The sequence below is a fragment of the Pangasianodon hypophthalmus genome, chromosome 10 (assembly GCF_027358585.1).
Source record: "Pangasianodon hypophthalmus isolate fPanHyp1 chromosome 10, fPanHyp1.pri, whole genome shotgun sequence".
NCBI lineage: Eukaryota > Metazoa > Chordata > Actinopteri > Siluriformes > Pangasiidae > Pangasianodon > Pangasianodon hypophthalmus.
This window is the reverse complement of record NC_069719.1, coordinates 7349265-7364032: the sequence shown is the minus strand read 5'-3', so window position 1 is coordinate 7364032 and position 14768 is coordinate 7349265. Positions and strand designations below refer to the sequence as shown.

Here is a 14768-nt window from a genome sequence, read left to right as displayed (position 1 = left end):
TAAAAAAGCTCAGTAAGGCTTATCTTCCTTTACTAGAAACTTTGCTGTCTTTTTCCCAGGGACTTAATCCATTCCTGAATATAAAATTGCTGCTCAAGCTTTGGCCTAGACCTGCCCTGGATCCAGTTTCACCTGTGTGCTGTTATGTCAGTCCAATTGGTATACACACATTGGTGTAGCGCATTATTTTTTTCTCTGTCTTGCAAATGTTTAGCTATTTTTTTATTGTTTTCTGTGGTTTTCTTTAGTTTATTTTACTACTGCTTCAAACCTCAAGCTACTTTAATCATTATGGGTAATAATTGTGGAACTCACCAGGATTAACACATCTTTAATGTTCAAGTGTGGGAAGTAAACATGGTCAGTGCACACAGCGGTGGTTAAACACTGGTTAAATGCAGAGAAATCCATAATAAAAATTTGTCAGAAACTTAGAGTGAGCTGAACTCAAGGAAATATAAGGAGGATACTAGAGAAGGACATCTTAATAATGTAGATGCATGCTTGCCTGTCTTTTGTTATTTAGCTACATTTTGAAAACAATAGAAAAAGCACAAGTGACGAGGAACGGGTGACGTTAATCAGCAGGAAGTGTGAGCGTTAATGGGAATAGGAAATAGTGGCCATGAAAAGTGGAATTCAAACAAGTTAGACCACAGTATAAATACAGTATGTTCACAAAGATAAAAATCGCCGTGTACAAAGACGCATCACTTATGATGAATCATACAAAATTCCCCAACATCAAAACTGTGTGAATCACATCTACTGTATGCACTGTGGATGAAACTAGTTATTTACATTCTTTTGAATGTTATGTGAAGTTGATGAATGACAGCATTGACAGACAACTATGTGTCTCTTCAAAAGGTTAAACAAAAACTCTGTATATACACTATACAGTCAAAAGTATGTATACACCTGGCCATATGTGGGCCTTCCCCAAACTGTTGCCACAAACTGGAAACATGAAATTGTCTGGAATGTCTTTGCGTACTGTAGCATAAAAGATTTCCCGTCAATGAAACTAAGGGGCCCAAACCTGTTCCAGCATGGCAGTGCCCCTGAGCACAAAGTGAGCTCCATGAAGACAAGATTTCTCAAGGCTGGTGTTTAAGACCTCGAGTGGCCTGCACAGAGCCCTGACCTCAACCCCACTGAACCTATTTGGGATGAATTAGAACTCCGGATGCTTGCCAGGCCTTCTCGCCAGACATCAGTTCCTGACCTCACTAATGCTCTTATGGCTGAATGAGCACAAATCCCCACAGTCACGCTCCAAAATCTAGTGGAAAGCCTTCCCAGAAGAGTAGAGGTTATTACAACAGCAAAGGATGACTAAATCTGGAATAGGATGTTCAACAAGTACAAATGGGAGTGATTGTCAGGGGTGCACATACTTTTGGCTGTACAGTATAAGTCTTATTTTAAAATAAATAAAATAATAATAATAAAAAACAAGCCAGTGTATCATGGATTATGACTAATTTTTTTATTTCTTTATTTTTCATTTTCTCTTTTACATGTTGGAGCTAATTGACAGAGTGATGGAAACATTCTTTTCAGTTTTTTTGGTCTGTTATTTTTCTCCCAAGCAATTAATTCCAGCCTTTGATAAGCTTGTCATGACCTGTGCAAGTCTGATAATGAATATATATATATATATATATATATATATATATATATATATATATATATATATATATATATATATATATATATATATATATATATATATATATATATATATATATATATATAAAAAATACACAACCTGTTTAAAATACAGTTGAACACAATCCAGTTGAAAATTTCCCAGAAGTTGATTTATTTATACAATTTTATTTATGTTTTATTTCTTTTAGGAATAAATGTTTGCTCGATTCCATGTAGAGTGGTCATGTAAGGTGAAGGTTCCATGTATACAAGCTTTTTATTTTAATCTGGTTTTAGGAGTTTTTTTTTTTTAAATCTTTAAGTTGTAAACATTCCTAATGATTCTTCAAATTCTTCAGTTTGCTAATAAAAAAGAGAAATTGTCATTTGTTGTATTTATTATTCATTCATATCATGTCAAACAATGCACAATTTGTTCTACACTCCTGATGTGTGTGCTACACTCTAGTGATAGTATGGACAGTGATAGTACCTAGTGAAGTATCAGTGTGCAGGTACCTATGAACTACATTAATTCTGAAAAGAATACTGTATATCAAATCATAAGATCAATTTTATTTTATTGTGTAATTGTAAAAAAAATAATAATAATTGACCATTACATACTATAATATAATGTTAGTTATATAATGTTTGGTTGCAATCAGTTTGTGTTAGATATGAGTGCTGGTTTGCCAAACACCGTTGTATTTAAGGGTTAAACAGCTGACATTAAGGCACATGGATATGCAGAGGTTTATGGCACACTAATAATCACGATCATTGACAGTTTCCTCACACCCACACTCTGCTTTCCTGGCCATCTCACTAATGGTCCTTCCCCCTTCACTTGTTACTCGATGCTGCTTACAGAATACTTTTCACATCTTCATGATTTTTTTTTTATTTGCAATTTTCTGTGTAGTTGCAGTTCTAAGCCATGTCTACTCTCTGTATGATTCTGTTTTGTGTCCTGGTTCTGCAGTCATTTAGTCATCTAAAAGATGTCAAAATGTCCATACACTAACTGTAGAGTTTTCATGAATAGATAATTTATTTAGAAATATACGTAATTAATAAAGGCAGTCACGTAAAGTAAAGAAGGTGTCTCAGCAATATGCCTCTTCATCCCAGTGGAAAACAGTCTTAATCCCATTTACGTTTGATAATCCATAATCCTACTTGGCCCTCAGGTCTGTCATTCGCATTGTAAGGCCTGACCCACAATGCACAGGTCTGGGTGCGAGGAAGAGCGATTTGCTTCTCTGAGCTCCAGCTGCTTGTTCCAGGTATCTCTGATTGGACCATCTTCCAGCCTGTTGCAAGGAAGCAAATAATGGATATTAACATAGATCTAGATTACAGAATGGGGCCAAGAGTGCCAGCAACGGCTCACTAAAATAGGCTATTATTTGTAAGGGATTAGCATTTACTTTGTACCTTGTTCCAATAAACATAAAATTTACCTTGTAGAATAAATTGTTTATTTGTATTTACTCATTTAATTGTTACCAATACAAAAAATGCAGTTTTTCTTAGTGGGGGCTAGTTAACAACCACTTGGACACAAATGCAAATACCCACAAGTCTGGATAAGACAATAAAGCCATGATCTGTAAATTAATATAATACTTAAATATAATGAACTCACCCTTGGGTACTGATAGCTGGTTCACTTCCGCAGGACTGTGCAATAGATACTACTGGTGCCCTAGGTGGAAGGCTGAGACTAGGTCTTCTGTCAGACTGACTACGCCGAATGAAAGGCTGTGGCCCTCGGACAGACATAGGCAGCTTACCACGCTCACCCCAGGGGCGAGGTAGTATGCTACTTCCAGAGGAGGTCCATGCTTGTGGTGGTTTAGGTATGACAAATGGTTGTGCCTCAAACAAAGATGGTGAGGCTGGACAAAAAACTGAGCGAGCATTGCTAAATACTCTTGAAGCAGAGTCCTCATTATTGTTATCTCGAGACCGTCGCTGCACTTTTGGTGAGGCAGGGGGAGATGGTGCCTTAAAACTGTAGGTAACTCCAGAAATGCAGCTTGGCATGGCATCTTGAGTAGTGGGGGTAGTGGGTAGTGTCCGTTGGCTGGCTGGTGGTGGGGTAGGAAGTTTGCGAAATATTAATGGACTGGCTGAGCTGGAAGAAATTGGTTGTTTTTTAAATACAGGAGGACTGGGTAACCTCCTATGTACAACAGGTGTAGAAGGTAACATGCGGGTCCTGGATACATCTGGATTGTCAGGTGATTGATTTCCAGCTGTTTCACTGGAAGGCACTGTTTCAGGAATCTTTTTGTCCCTCTGATTTCTTTCGATACTTCTTTGAGTGAGCTGTTGAATGTTGTCATTGTCAGCAGCAGGTTTCTCTGTGGGAGAATTAGATGAATATCGCAAGTGGATAATTTTCCGAGCCTGTTTATAAAGCGAGGCAGCCTCCTCATTCCTAAGATCTGCATTAGCTGTGGAAGCAACTTGGCTGTTCTTAGCCACCCCACTGGGGTGCAGGGCAATATTTTGTGCAGGCGATATGCTGTGAGAACTCTTTCTCACACTTCCCTTGCTAGGTAGTACTGTAACAGATTGCATGGAGGTACGGAGCCTTTGAGACATGCTGGTTGTCTTTGACAGGGTAGACTGTTCCCTTCTGTTCAATTTTTCATCTGTTTTGCTCATTTCTACATTTTCAAAAGAATTATCCATGAGGACCTCCAGAGGAGGTGGTGGTAGGTTGTCCAAGTCAATATCATCTTGATTCTCTAAGGTTGTAGATTCCCTTTGATTATTCATGATGTCATTTTTAATGCATGAAAATGGATCTTCACTTCCCAAACCTGGGATGACAGGAATCCCATACTTCCTAACCCCTTTAAGAGGTCCAAGCCCTTTTGAACTTTCATGAAACTGTTTACTTTCGTCCATTCCCTGACTGAAGGTGTCAATCAGTTTCTTGACAGAATTTCCTCTGGGGCACTTTGCTAAGAGTTGTTTGGGTGATGATGGTGGACTTAGATGGGATGTTGCCTTCATGGGTCCTTTGGAAGTTTTATAGACTTTCTTTTTTTCCTTTTCTTCCTCCTGATTTCCTGTAATTATCTTTTCACTGAGTGCCTTTCGCTGACTATTTGATGAAGTTAAATTTATAGGACCAGACTGTGTTTGCTTTCTTTGCTTGGAAATTTCTTTTTTAAAATTTTGTTCAGTTTTGACCTTTCCCATTTTTTCCAACCTCTTACTCAACTCTTTTTGCGTCCTTTCCAGTTCAAGAAGTGTGGGGTCATCCGCTTTACTACGAAGAGACTCTGCTGATCTTGAACGACGCTGTTTTGTAACTATTTTTTTCTTAGTTGCTTGATGAGTAGCTGTTTGTGGTCTTTTTGGACTTTTTTCCCCCTCTTCCATCCACTGCTGGTCATTGGTCTTTGAGATCCGAGTTTTTATCTTTTCTCCAGAGTGCTGAGAGGAAACAAAATTAATCCTTTCACTAATGGCATCCTTCATTTTTAATGTCATTTCTACATTTTGTGGGTTTTCTATCCGCTTTGTAGTCATGCATTGTGTTTGATGGCCAGGATCAGGTGGAGAAGAGCTTGAACGCATCCTCATTTTACCCTCATAATGTTCTTCCTCATTACCTTCAATGTTGTCCTCTTCTTCTTCCTCACCATCATCCAAGGAGGCAGAATCAAGCAAAGATTCTGTATCTCTGAATACCTTACCTGTAAAGGTACAAGTGGAGTCAATGGAGGTTACAGAGCTGCTGTAGCTGATTTTTTGATTAAGCTGACATTTAGAGGAACCTTGGTGGATGGGGGTAGAGTTTTCTGGACTGTAAATAACTGTGTGACTGGATTCAGTTGATTCACAGCTTTCTTTGCGGTGGCTCTGTCTGTCTGATCCAGCCAGTGACTCACTTTCTACACCAATGCCACTGTCTTCACTAAACAATGTTGAGTCCTCTGGTCCAGGTCTTCGTAATGAGGCGCCTTCAATTCTAGTTAGCAGCTGCATTAGCCTAGCCTCAATTGCACGCTTTGCATTCAGTTTTTCCTCTAGGACTTCAGACATAGATGAAAAATAATCCACTGCATCCTCAAGGGCTGTGTCCCCAATCCCTTTCACTGATTGTCCTACAACTCGCATCCTCTGGACAGTATACTGAAGTAGCTGTTGAAGTAAGTCAGGTGGGGGTTCGGTTGTACTGGGTTTGCCGGAGGAAGTAAGATTTTTCCTATTGCATGGCCAAGCCAAATGTCCCTCATGGTCTTGTAAAAGCTTCTCTCCTTCTTCAACAATTTCTTCTAGTCCTCGGTTGAACTCTTCATACCGCAGAGCCATGAAAGCAACCATGGGTTGCAAAGAAATGTGAGTCTGTGCTGCATGATCTAATAAGCCCAAAAGCAATTCGTATTTGTCAATACTGGGATTAAGATATCCATATGCTGCTTGATGGGCTTTCACAAGTTGCTCTGGAAAGTCCACCTTCTTCTCAGTTCCAGATTTTCTCCCCTTATCTTTCTTTTTGCTTGATTTTGCATTTTTCTGATTCTTTGACTTCCTTGCACCCCTTTTCTCATATGTCTTTTCATCTTCCTTTTCTATTTGTTTCTCTTTTCGTTGGGGTGATACATTTATTGTAATCTCTTGTGTGTCCAATCTTTCTGATGTAACTGTTGCTGCTCCTGGTTCACCTACAGGGTGTTTCTTGTTTAAAGGAACAGAAATTGTATCATGGTTCAATCTCTCTTCTCCTATTGTCCTCTTTTCACAAAATTCTCCATCTGTCTCACCACCACCAGAGCTTACACTTCCTCCATCATCAGATTGTCCATCCTCTGAGGTTCCCTTGGTCCCTGGCAGCAATGTTTTCCCTTTGCTGAATGGTCTCTGAGCACCATTGAATTTATTTCCCCTTGATGGGGAACAGCCCATCTCAAAACTATCTCTGTTTTCAGTTTGTAGAACTCAAATCTGTAAATCCAGGCATAAAAAAGGCAAAACACTCCATCTGAAATAAGGTAGGTTTAGAGCCTTACCCAACAGCTGCACTTGTCAGTGTCAGATGGTTAACCATTGAGCACACGTTTGCGTTTGACAGTCTGTATGTGTCCTTGGAAATAAAAAGAAAAATACATTCTACTGTTACAAAAATATTTAAGAATGTTACTTGAATTGTCCCTGAATTAAATTTTCCTTTTTCCTGTAGTGGACTGACAGTTTCAAGCAGCTTCAACAAGGCAGACTTCTTGTGCACCTTGTGAAGGACAAGCAGATGAAGGGATTAGAGAGGATTTGATTGTAGTCCTCACCATATGCACATGTCATGTTCAAGCGAATGAAACTCACCCACTTGTAAGTCGTTAAGCTCATTAAGATAATCAGGACTTTTTTCAGGTGGTTTTTTATAGCTCAGCCAGCACCTTTCTATTATATTGCATGAAACCATTGGGTATCCTCACTATTTTGAAGTCATATGTACATCATTTTTTCCTCCCATGCCTGTTAAACTTTATTGCAAAATTAACACACTAACACAACTACTACAGCTTGTGTCAGGTACTCAGGTAACCTGAATACTGCTGTCAAACGTGGTGCGATGTGAGCTGTGGGAAAGAAACTCGAGCTGGTGGCAATTGCACAGATTAAAGAAAGAGAATATCTTTTGCTTTTGCTTCCTCTTTCATTGTGCTTATATATCTTGTGCATACATAAGCAGATCATCTTGGGGGTAAGAGGCAGGAGACAGAGTGCAAGCATGGCAACCAGGTGCTAATGTAATCTCTTTCTTTCACAACATTAAAGCACAGGGTACTGGGAGAGAACAAACTGATCAAAAGGTCTTTATGCATAGAAAATATGTTATGTATTAGATCAAATGTACACTAATTTGGCACTAATGTACACTAATTCACTTTGTACAATATGTGATTTTACACAGGAGTTTTTGTAAATCCATCCCATAGAAATTTAAACAAATATATAAGTGAAGTGTTTCCCCATGCATGAACTATATGGCCAAAAGCTGACTATTTGACCATCACACACATATGTGGGCCTTCCCCAAACTGTTGCCACAATGTACACAGTTGTACTGTAGAATGTCTGCTTGTACCGTAGCACTACACTTTCCCTTCACTGGGACTAAGGGGCCCAAACATGTTCCAGCATGACAATGCCTCTGTGTCCAAAGTGAGGTCCATGAAGACAAGGTTTGCCAAGAATGGAGTGGAAGAACTCAAGTGGCCTGACCTCAACCCCACTTAACACCTTTGGGATGAACTGGAACCCACCTACACTCCAGGCCTTTTCACCCAACATCAGTGGCTGACCTCCTAAATAGGTAAATTCCTACAGCCATGCTGTGAAATTTAGTGGAAATCCTTACCAGAATAGTGGAGGTTATTATTACAGCAAAGGGGGATTAAATCTGGAATGGGATTTTCAGCAAACACATATGGGTTTAATGATCATGTGTTCACATTCTTTTGGCTATATAGTGTACATTGTACTAGTAATAGAAGGAGGGAGAGGGAGGGAGAGAGAGAGACAGATGGCACTGGTGAAACATTCACTTTCCTATTAATGCTGGGATGTTAATTACCCTGAGTTTATAAAGAAGCAACAAACTGCTGCATTAGTAGCCAGTACATGTAAATTCACAGTACAGCTACAATCTGTCAGAGCTCCTAATATTAGCATGTTCTTATTTTCTACACATTTTCAGGTTATAATGTGGGCAATGACAGTATCCAACCATCACCAACAAAGGAATAAAATTCAAGTAGGGTTGCTTAACATGGAATGATCTGCTGTGTCTTACACATGCTAAACAAAATACTACTTTCTCCCTCGCTAGTTTGCATTTATTGAATACATAGTGCATCCTGCTGAACTATTCAATCATGATTTCATCCAGTTGTGCTCATTATGGGTTTTCACGTACAACAGTCTGTAGAGTTTATACTAGAGTTAAAAAAAAAAAAAAAAAAAACATCGATTGAGTGGCAGTTCTGCAGGTGGACTGGCTCGAGCTGACAGGAAGTTAACTCAAATAACCACTCTTTACAGCTGTGCTAAACAGAAAAGCATCTGAAAAAACACAATCATTAAAACTTGAGTCAGCTGGACAAAAATAGCAGAAAGAAGTTGTGTTTACTTACCCAATAATGCAGAAATCTTCAATTATATATCTCAGAATTTAATCTATCATACAGAATTTGTATGATAGATAGATAGATAAAGGCTTTTTTTTTTAAATAAAGCTAATTAACTTTCTGTTCCAAAAAATTTCACATGGCATTATTACATTTTTATTAATTACTGCAAATCACATCAAATTGTCAAGGAAAATTCTTCATAACCTTTACACAATACATATAGAACCAAAATACATAACATATAACTAAGATATAAGAAAATCAATAAATAACACAATCAACACAATAGACAACTCATTCTTTTCCAAAAGAGAACATGAACTAAAAGGACAATTTCAAAAAAAGAACACAGATGATTTTAAAACCTTGTCAATAAAAGCAAAGATTTTATTACTCAGTGCATAATTACAATGTATAAACATAAAGCAATATGTAAACATTAGATGGATGAAGAATACTTATATAAGTTAAATGCCTTTAATCATAATACTTCTAGGTGGAGAGATTCAATGTCCTTTAAATAGACCTTCTGTGGAACCTTTTCCGTATGATCTGCTGAGAGTTACTGGATTTATTTGCATGCAAAACACATGCAGTGTTAATTGTGCAGCCAATCCCAGTATCGTTTGAGTTCATGCTGATCTGTGAAGCTGAGGGGTGGAGTCCAATTTCTGACGCTAGCGACCCGACCCCTGAAGAAGTAGTAAGAATGGAGGCCATTGATGGTCTGAAATTGCATGCTCGTGCAATATAGGCCTCCGTAGTGACCTCATCCTTCTTTTTGCAAAGGGCCATGTAACACTTGGGGGCAAAGTGACAGAAGATAATTCCATACGATGAAACCAAGATAGCTGCAGCCTGAACTGAGTAGCGCTCTCCGAACTTTGCGACATATATTGGAGTGAAGCACACCCATACAAACAGGTATATCAGCATGCTGAGGATAATGTGTCCAGTCTCATTGAAGCGCTGAGGAACTTTTCTCCCTTTAAAAGCCAGAATAAAGCAGATGAGTGCGAGCAGGGCAATGTAACAAAGCATGAAGCCAAATCCCATGCCAGAACCTTCGATACACTGCACAGTGATCTCCATGCTGTCATTAGATGTCAGGTTTTCCACAGAAGGAGAATCAAAAACTAGCCAAAAGATGCAAATCAGGACTTGAATGAAGGTGCCGGAGCCAATAATAACAGGAGGCTTGTAGAATTTCTTGACATTGTGTTGGCGGTATCGAGGAAGGAACGCTACAAATGTGCGCAGGGCTTTTACCAGGATACATGAGACAGTTAGCGTGAAGCCTAAGCCGTACAGAACCTGGCGTGCCCTACACTTATGAACATTGGGTTTACCGATGAAGATTATGACACTGGTATAGCTAAGCGCTAACCCTACCATAATGAGAAGATAAATGTAGCCTCCAGCCTGTTTGATGACAGGACTCTCACGAAACACCAAGTAGATAATCAGGTTCATAAACAAGAGGAGAAATCCTGCCATGCCAAACACTAGAAAAATGATAGCTCGTGGCCCATCCCAGTTCCAATAGACTTCTTTCTTTTCTGCACAGTGTGTCCATCCTTTTAGCGACCATGTCCCATTTTGGCACGGGAGACAGTTGGGAAGGTCTGCAATAAATTTAAGAATTTATTAACTCTCAGTAAATTATATTTTGGTACACATTTGGAAAATTGCATCGACACTTTGTATACATGTATACAGACATATTTAACATGTTTTTAGATTTAGATTTAAATTTTCTCTGCATTTTGGCCTCTCATCCATAAAAAAAATGCATTTTGCATCACTGAAAATGAAACTTTTCAAAAATATTTTGTGTGGACAAGAAAAACGTATATTTCAGAAAATGCTGATATCAGAGAATCAACATGCACGGGTCCATGTGATCATTTTCGAATCGTTTAGTCTGGACTGAGATATTTTTTGGGGGGAATTCTTTTGAAAAGGAGGAGTAATATCTACATTTTCAGAAATATCCATATACATGTAGACATGATCTTTGTATAATCAGGTGTATTAACGAATTTATCTCTCACATTAATGAACAATGTAATACTCACTCGTGCCATTGGAGTAAGTGCCCTCCAAACACTCTATGCACTCATGACAGCAGGATTTCTTTAAAAGTTTTTTTGCTTTGCCAGGAGGGCAGGCATCAGAGCATATGGAAATTGGTTCCTGAAATAAATTGTTTTAAAAAAATAAGGATTTTTTTCCAGGTGTACATTTGTATATCTAGACATATCTAGATTACTGTAGAACACTCACCTTATTTGAATTTGAATTATACCACTGAATATTTTTATCAATGTTAATTTGTTCTTGCTCCAGTTTATATCCCCCAACAACAACAAACTCTCTTTGTCCACTAGACTTATTTTGTGCCCAGTTCATCAAATGGTAGCCATTGACAAAATTTCCAGATGTATTGAAGTAGAACGTCTGATTGTCCAGAGAAAAATTGACCCGTTTCAGTTCTTTGAGAAGCTGAAAAAATAAAATAAAATAACAGGACACTAAGTAAACCATTTCATTTATACAAAATTGGATGACTTTATGCAAATCATACATTAGTGATATAACGTTTCTCCATGTAGTGCTTACCTTGTATGGGGGAAAATCTTTGTCCCCTGGACAGGCAGTTTGGTTACATTTTAAAATTGACTTTAGGGAATGAGCAATTGATAGCACAGCCAATCGGTCGGCATAAGTCTGGCTAATATCCACCACTTTTGTTAAGTAGTCTTTGTCATTCCCTAGCTTTAGGTATTCTTCTATGAACTTATTCTCAGTACCCGGGGTGATGGCGAGATTTTGCAGATACTCTTTAAATCCAGGGTTAGGGCCTGTAATAAAATTGAAACCAAATATATCCCCGATGTTGTTGATGCCCTTCATGTGACTGATATTATACGACACCGACCAGGCATCACTGGCTATCCATGTGCGTGTTATATTCTGCTTGATCACCTCGGTGAACAGTTTGTGCACTAGCTCTTCTCTTAAGATGACTAACACAACGTTTGCTGTGGAGTTTTGGATGGTTTGGACCACGTTTTGGATCATATTATCAATGTCCTTAAAGTCTAGGTAGTGAGGCAAAGTTTCTATAAAGGCAGTGCAAACATTCTCATTTTCTGCATTATCCAGGAAGCCTTGCAAAGCATTTTTGCCATAATCATCATCCCCATGAACGACACCAACCCAGTCCCACTGAAAGTAAGACATGAGTTTGGCCAAGGCTTTCGTCTGGTGGATATCACTGGGTATGGTGCGGAGGAAGGAAGGGTAGCGCAGACGGTCACTCAGCGCTTCTGCAGAGGAACTTGCACTTATCTGTTTACACACAAAGAGATAGCTGGAGCTTAGCGGTTAAGGTTCAGTACTGGTTAGAAAAGGGCTCTGAGCTCAACTCTTATTTCTAGAACTGCCGATGTCTGACCCTTGAGTGAAACTATTAACTTCTCTGCTTTATGCTTGAGCCAAGGGTACACCGAGAGAATGATGTTAGTGAGTTCACCAAAACTCAGAGAGTCAGTGTTACGTCTTTAAACAAGACCTTTTATCTTTAACCGCTTATTTCAATGCTTGGCTTGTGTTCTGACTGAATAAAAATCAGTCCAGTGAATAAATAATAAATAAATAATTTAGAATAAATAATAATAATAATAATAATAATAACAATAATAATAATTTAGAATAAATCTAAATGGATTTTTTTTAAACATTTAGGTTTTAATAGCTATTTTAGATAGCCATGCATTTGGATATAGATTTAATATGTCAATGTACATATACTGCAATTCATTTCATTTTTACTTGATCTTTTTGGATTAGGTGAACTCACCATATATGTGCTTCCCATAAGATATTTTAGAACAAAGCAAAGCAAAATCTGTATTTACATGCAATATTCTCAAGACATCAGCTGCAATAACTTCACAAACCAAAGGAAAGCAACAACAACGAATTATTTCTCTACTGACAGGACAATATTGTTAAGTTAAGTACCGGCATCACACCTTCCTATTGTTGATTATTGTCTAGAACAGCACGCTGTCGTGTTTTATTCCTTAGATGTCTCACCTGTGGCACCATGTAGAGGCTCAGAAAGCGAGCCACACTGATCGACACCTCGGAGTACTGTGCTCCAATGATGGCCTTTACTGCAGGGTTTGGATTGAGCTCACACTGGCCCTGTTCAGTGTTGTTTAATGCCAGCAGGTGCTCTGCGCTCTGTATGGCTTTTGAAGCATGACAGCAAGTGTCACAGATGTGGTAACCAAGGCGTACCCCAGGCAGGAAGCTGGAGTTATTAATGGTTTCAATGGTGTAGATGACGGCAAGCATCCGTACAAATGACACATGATTAAATCTGGAAAAAAAAAAGAAGTAAAGGAATTAGATAAACATAATACAGGCTTTATCTTTAAAAGTAGTTTACTAGTAGTTTAATAGAAATTTTTTATATTTCTTGTCATGTCTATACTGTTATTAAGCCTGTTCAGGAATATGCTTTTCATATTCCATGATGTAATTTGTAGCAGTAAAGAAAATACTGATACGTATAGTAGAGCTGTAACAATTAAACCATACTATAGAAATGACATGGCAAATAACTCACTCTGAGCAGTTGTAAATATCTGGAGCTCCTCGAGAATATAGATTCTCCACTTTAGAAAAATAAGAGCTGAGCATTCCTATGTGTATGTCTCCGGAAGCCCAGGCGCCACATTTATACACTTCATAATCGCAAGCATGCCCAAAACTGACTGAAAAAACAGTGCATAAAATCACTGTATACATCCAAAGGAACATGTCACACCATATGAGTTACAGATCACATCCAGCACTAGAGGAGAGAACAGGAATGAACTAGTTGTGAAAATTAGCAGCCGTACTGGTTTTTATCTGAGACAAAAAAACTATATCACGTGCTTCATAACACCCGCAGTTGCGTAGACACGAAAGAATGAGAGGCCACATTTTCTGTAATACACTGAATGTCATACTATACTTCCTTGACAGAAACCAGTTTTGTAGGTCGCCATGCCTGGATAGAAGAAGACTTAACCAAAAAAATAATAATAATAATAATAATAAAATAAATATCATATGGATATATTACTTCTGAGAAATATTTGAAATTGTTTCATTTGAAATGCCTGGTTAACAATTATTGTTAAATTAACCATACTCTTGGCTTCACTATATAGTAATGTGAATTATGATGAACACATTGAATTGTGTTGACTGAATATAATTTGAGTATAGTTTTTATAATTATAAATGGATAAAACACTGCAAAAAACAAATGGAGCAATGCAATAGCAATGGAAATAGTCAAGTTTATCTGGTATTTCTTATTAGAAGATTATACCAAATGTATGAATATCCAACCTATTTCTTGACATTTTTACTAATTTCAGGATTTTCTTATTGTATTGGCAGATAATTTTGCTTCGTTCTAAAAAATAAAGGCTTAAAATTACCAAAATGGTCTGCCAGTATTATAATAGAAAATACTAAATCAATTCATTTATAAAAATATTTCCATTCGCTAAGATATCATTTTTGCAGTGTAATCAAATGCTCTTAAAACACTCATAGTGTCTAAATAAAACAGGAAGAAGATACATTCATGTAGAAAAGAGTGCATGCCCCTGTATGTGTTGGAGAGAGAGAAAGAAGAAACGATAAGATGTTTATCTAAGTCCATGCCAGTACATGACAATGATTGAGCTGGAAAGAAGTGGCAAAATTTTCCAAATGCTTTAAATAAATAGGTAAAAGGTCAGGTAAAATGTTGACGTACCACTTCAAATTCTTTACTCAGTTTAAAGTTGAAAATTGAAAACACTTACGTTCACTTACAAGTATAAGAAGGATTCAGAAAAGAAAAGGATGTCTGGCTCAAACACGATTTTAGTTACT

At 37.9% G+C, this 14768-nt stretch overlaps 2 protein-coding genes across 2 annotated transcripts; both read right to left on the bottom strand.

Annotated features, from left to right (window-relative positions):
- Positions 1-1924: 1924 nt before the first annotated feature.
- Positions 1925-7325, bottom strand: pcare1 (photoreceptor cilium actin regulator 1). Its single transcript, XM_026944147.3, has 2 exons — positions 3308-7325; positions 1925-2972 (listed from the first exon to the last, which is right to left on the bottom strand). The coding sequence occupies exons 1-2, from the start codon at positions 6589-6591 to the stop codon at positions 2855-2857; spliced, it is 3402 nt and encodes a 1133-aa protein (XP_026799948.3). The 5' UTR covers positions 6592-7325; the 3' UTR covers positions 1925-2854.
- A 1637-nt stretch (positions 7326-8962) lies between these two features.
- On the bottom strand, positions 8963-13698 carry LOC113545093 (G-protein coupled receptor family C group 6 member A). The gene is made up of 6 exons (XM_026944245.3): positions 13459-13698; positions 12921-13209; positions 11439-12170; positions 11103-11321; positions 10895-11012; positions 8963-10441 (listed from the first exon to the last, which is right to left on the bottom strand). Exons 1-6 carry the CDS (start codon positions 13650-13652, stop codon positions 9333-9335), a joined length of 2661 nt encoding a protein of 886 aa, XP_026800046.1. The 5' UTR covers positions 13653-13698; the 3' UTR covers positions 8963-9332.
- Between the last annotated feature and the right edge of the window lie 1070 nt (positions 13699-14768).

What these genes read in the sequence shown, in the direction of transcription:
- LOC113545093 (XM_026944245.3), bottom strand. Translation starts at nt 13,652, where the DNA reads ATGTTCCTTTGGATGTATACAGTGATTTTATGCACTGTTTTTTCAGTC. An exon ending in GCCTCTACATGGTGCCACAG is followed by an intron (nt 12,171 to 12,920) that starts GTGAGACATCTA and finishes GTGTGTAAACAG; the next exon opens with ATAAGTGCAAGTTCCTCTGC. An exon ending in AAGATTTTCCCCCATACAAG is followed by an intron (nt 11,322 to 11,438) that starts GTAAGCACTACA and finishes TTATTTTTTCAG; the next exon opens with CTTCTCAAAGAACTGAAACG.
- pcare1 (XM_026944147.3), bottom strand. Translation starts at nt 6,591, where the DNA reads ATGGGCTGTTCCCCATCAAGGGGAAATAAATTCAATGGTGCTCAGAGA. An exon ending in CCAGCTATCAGTACCCAAGG is followed by an intron (nt 2,973 to 3,307) that starts GTGAGTTCATTA and finishes TCCTTGCAACAG; the next exon opens with GCTGGAAGATGGTCCAATCA.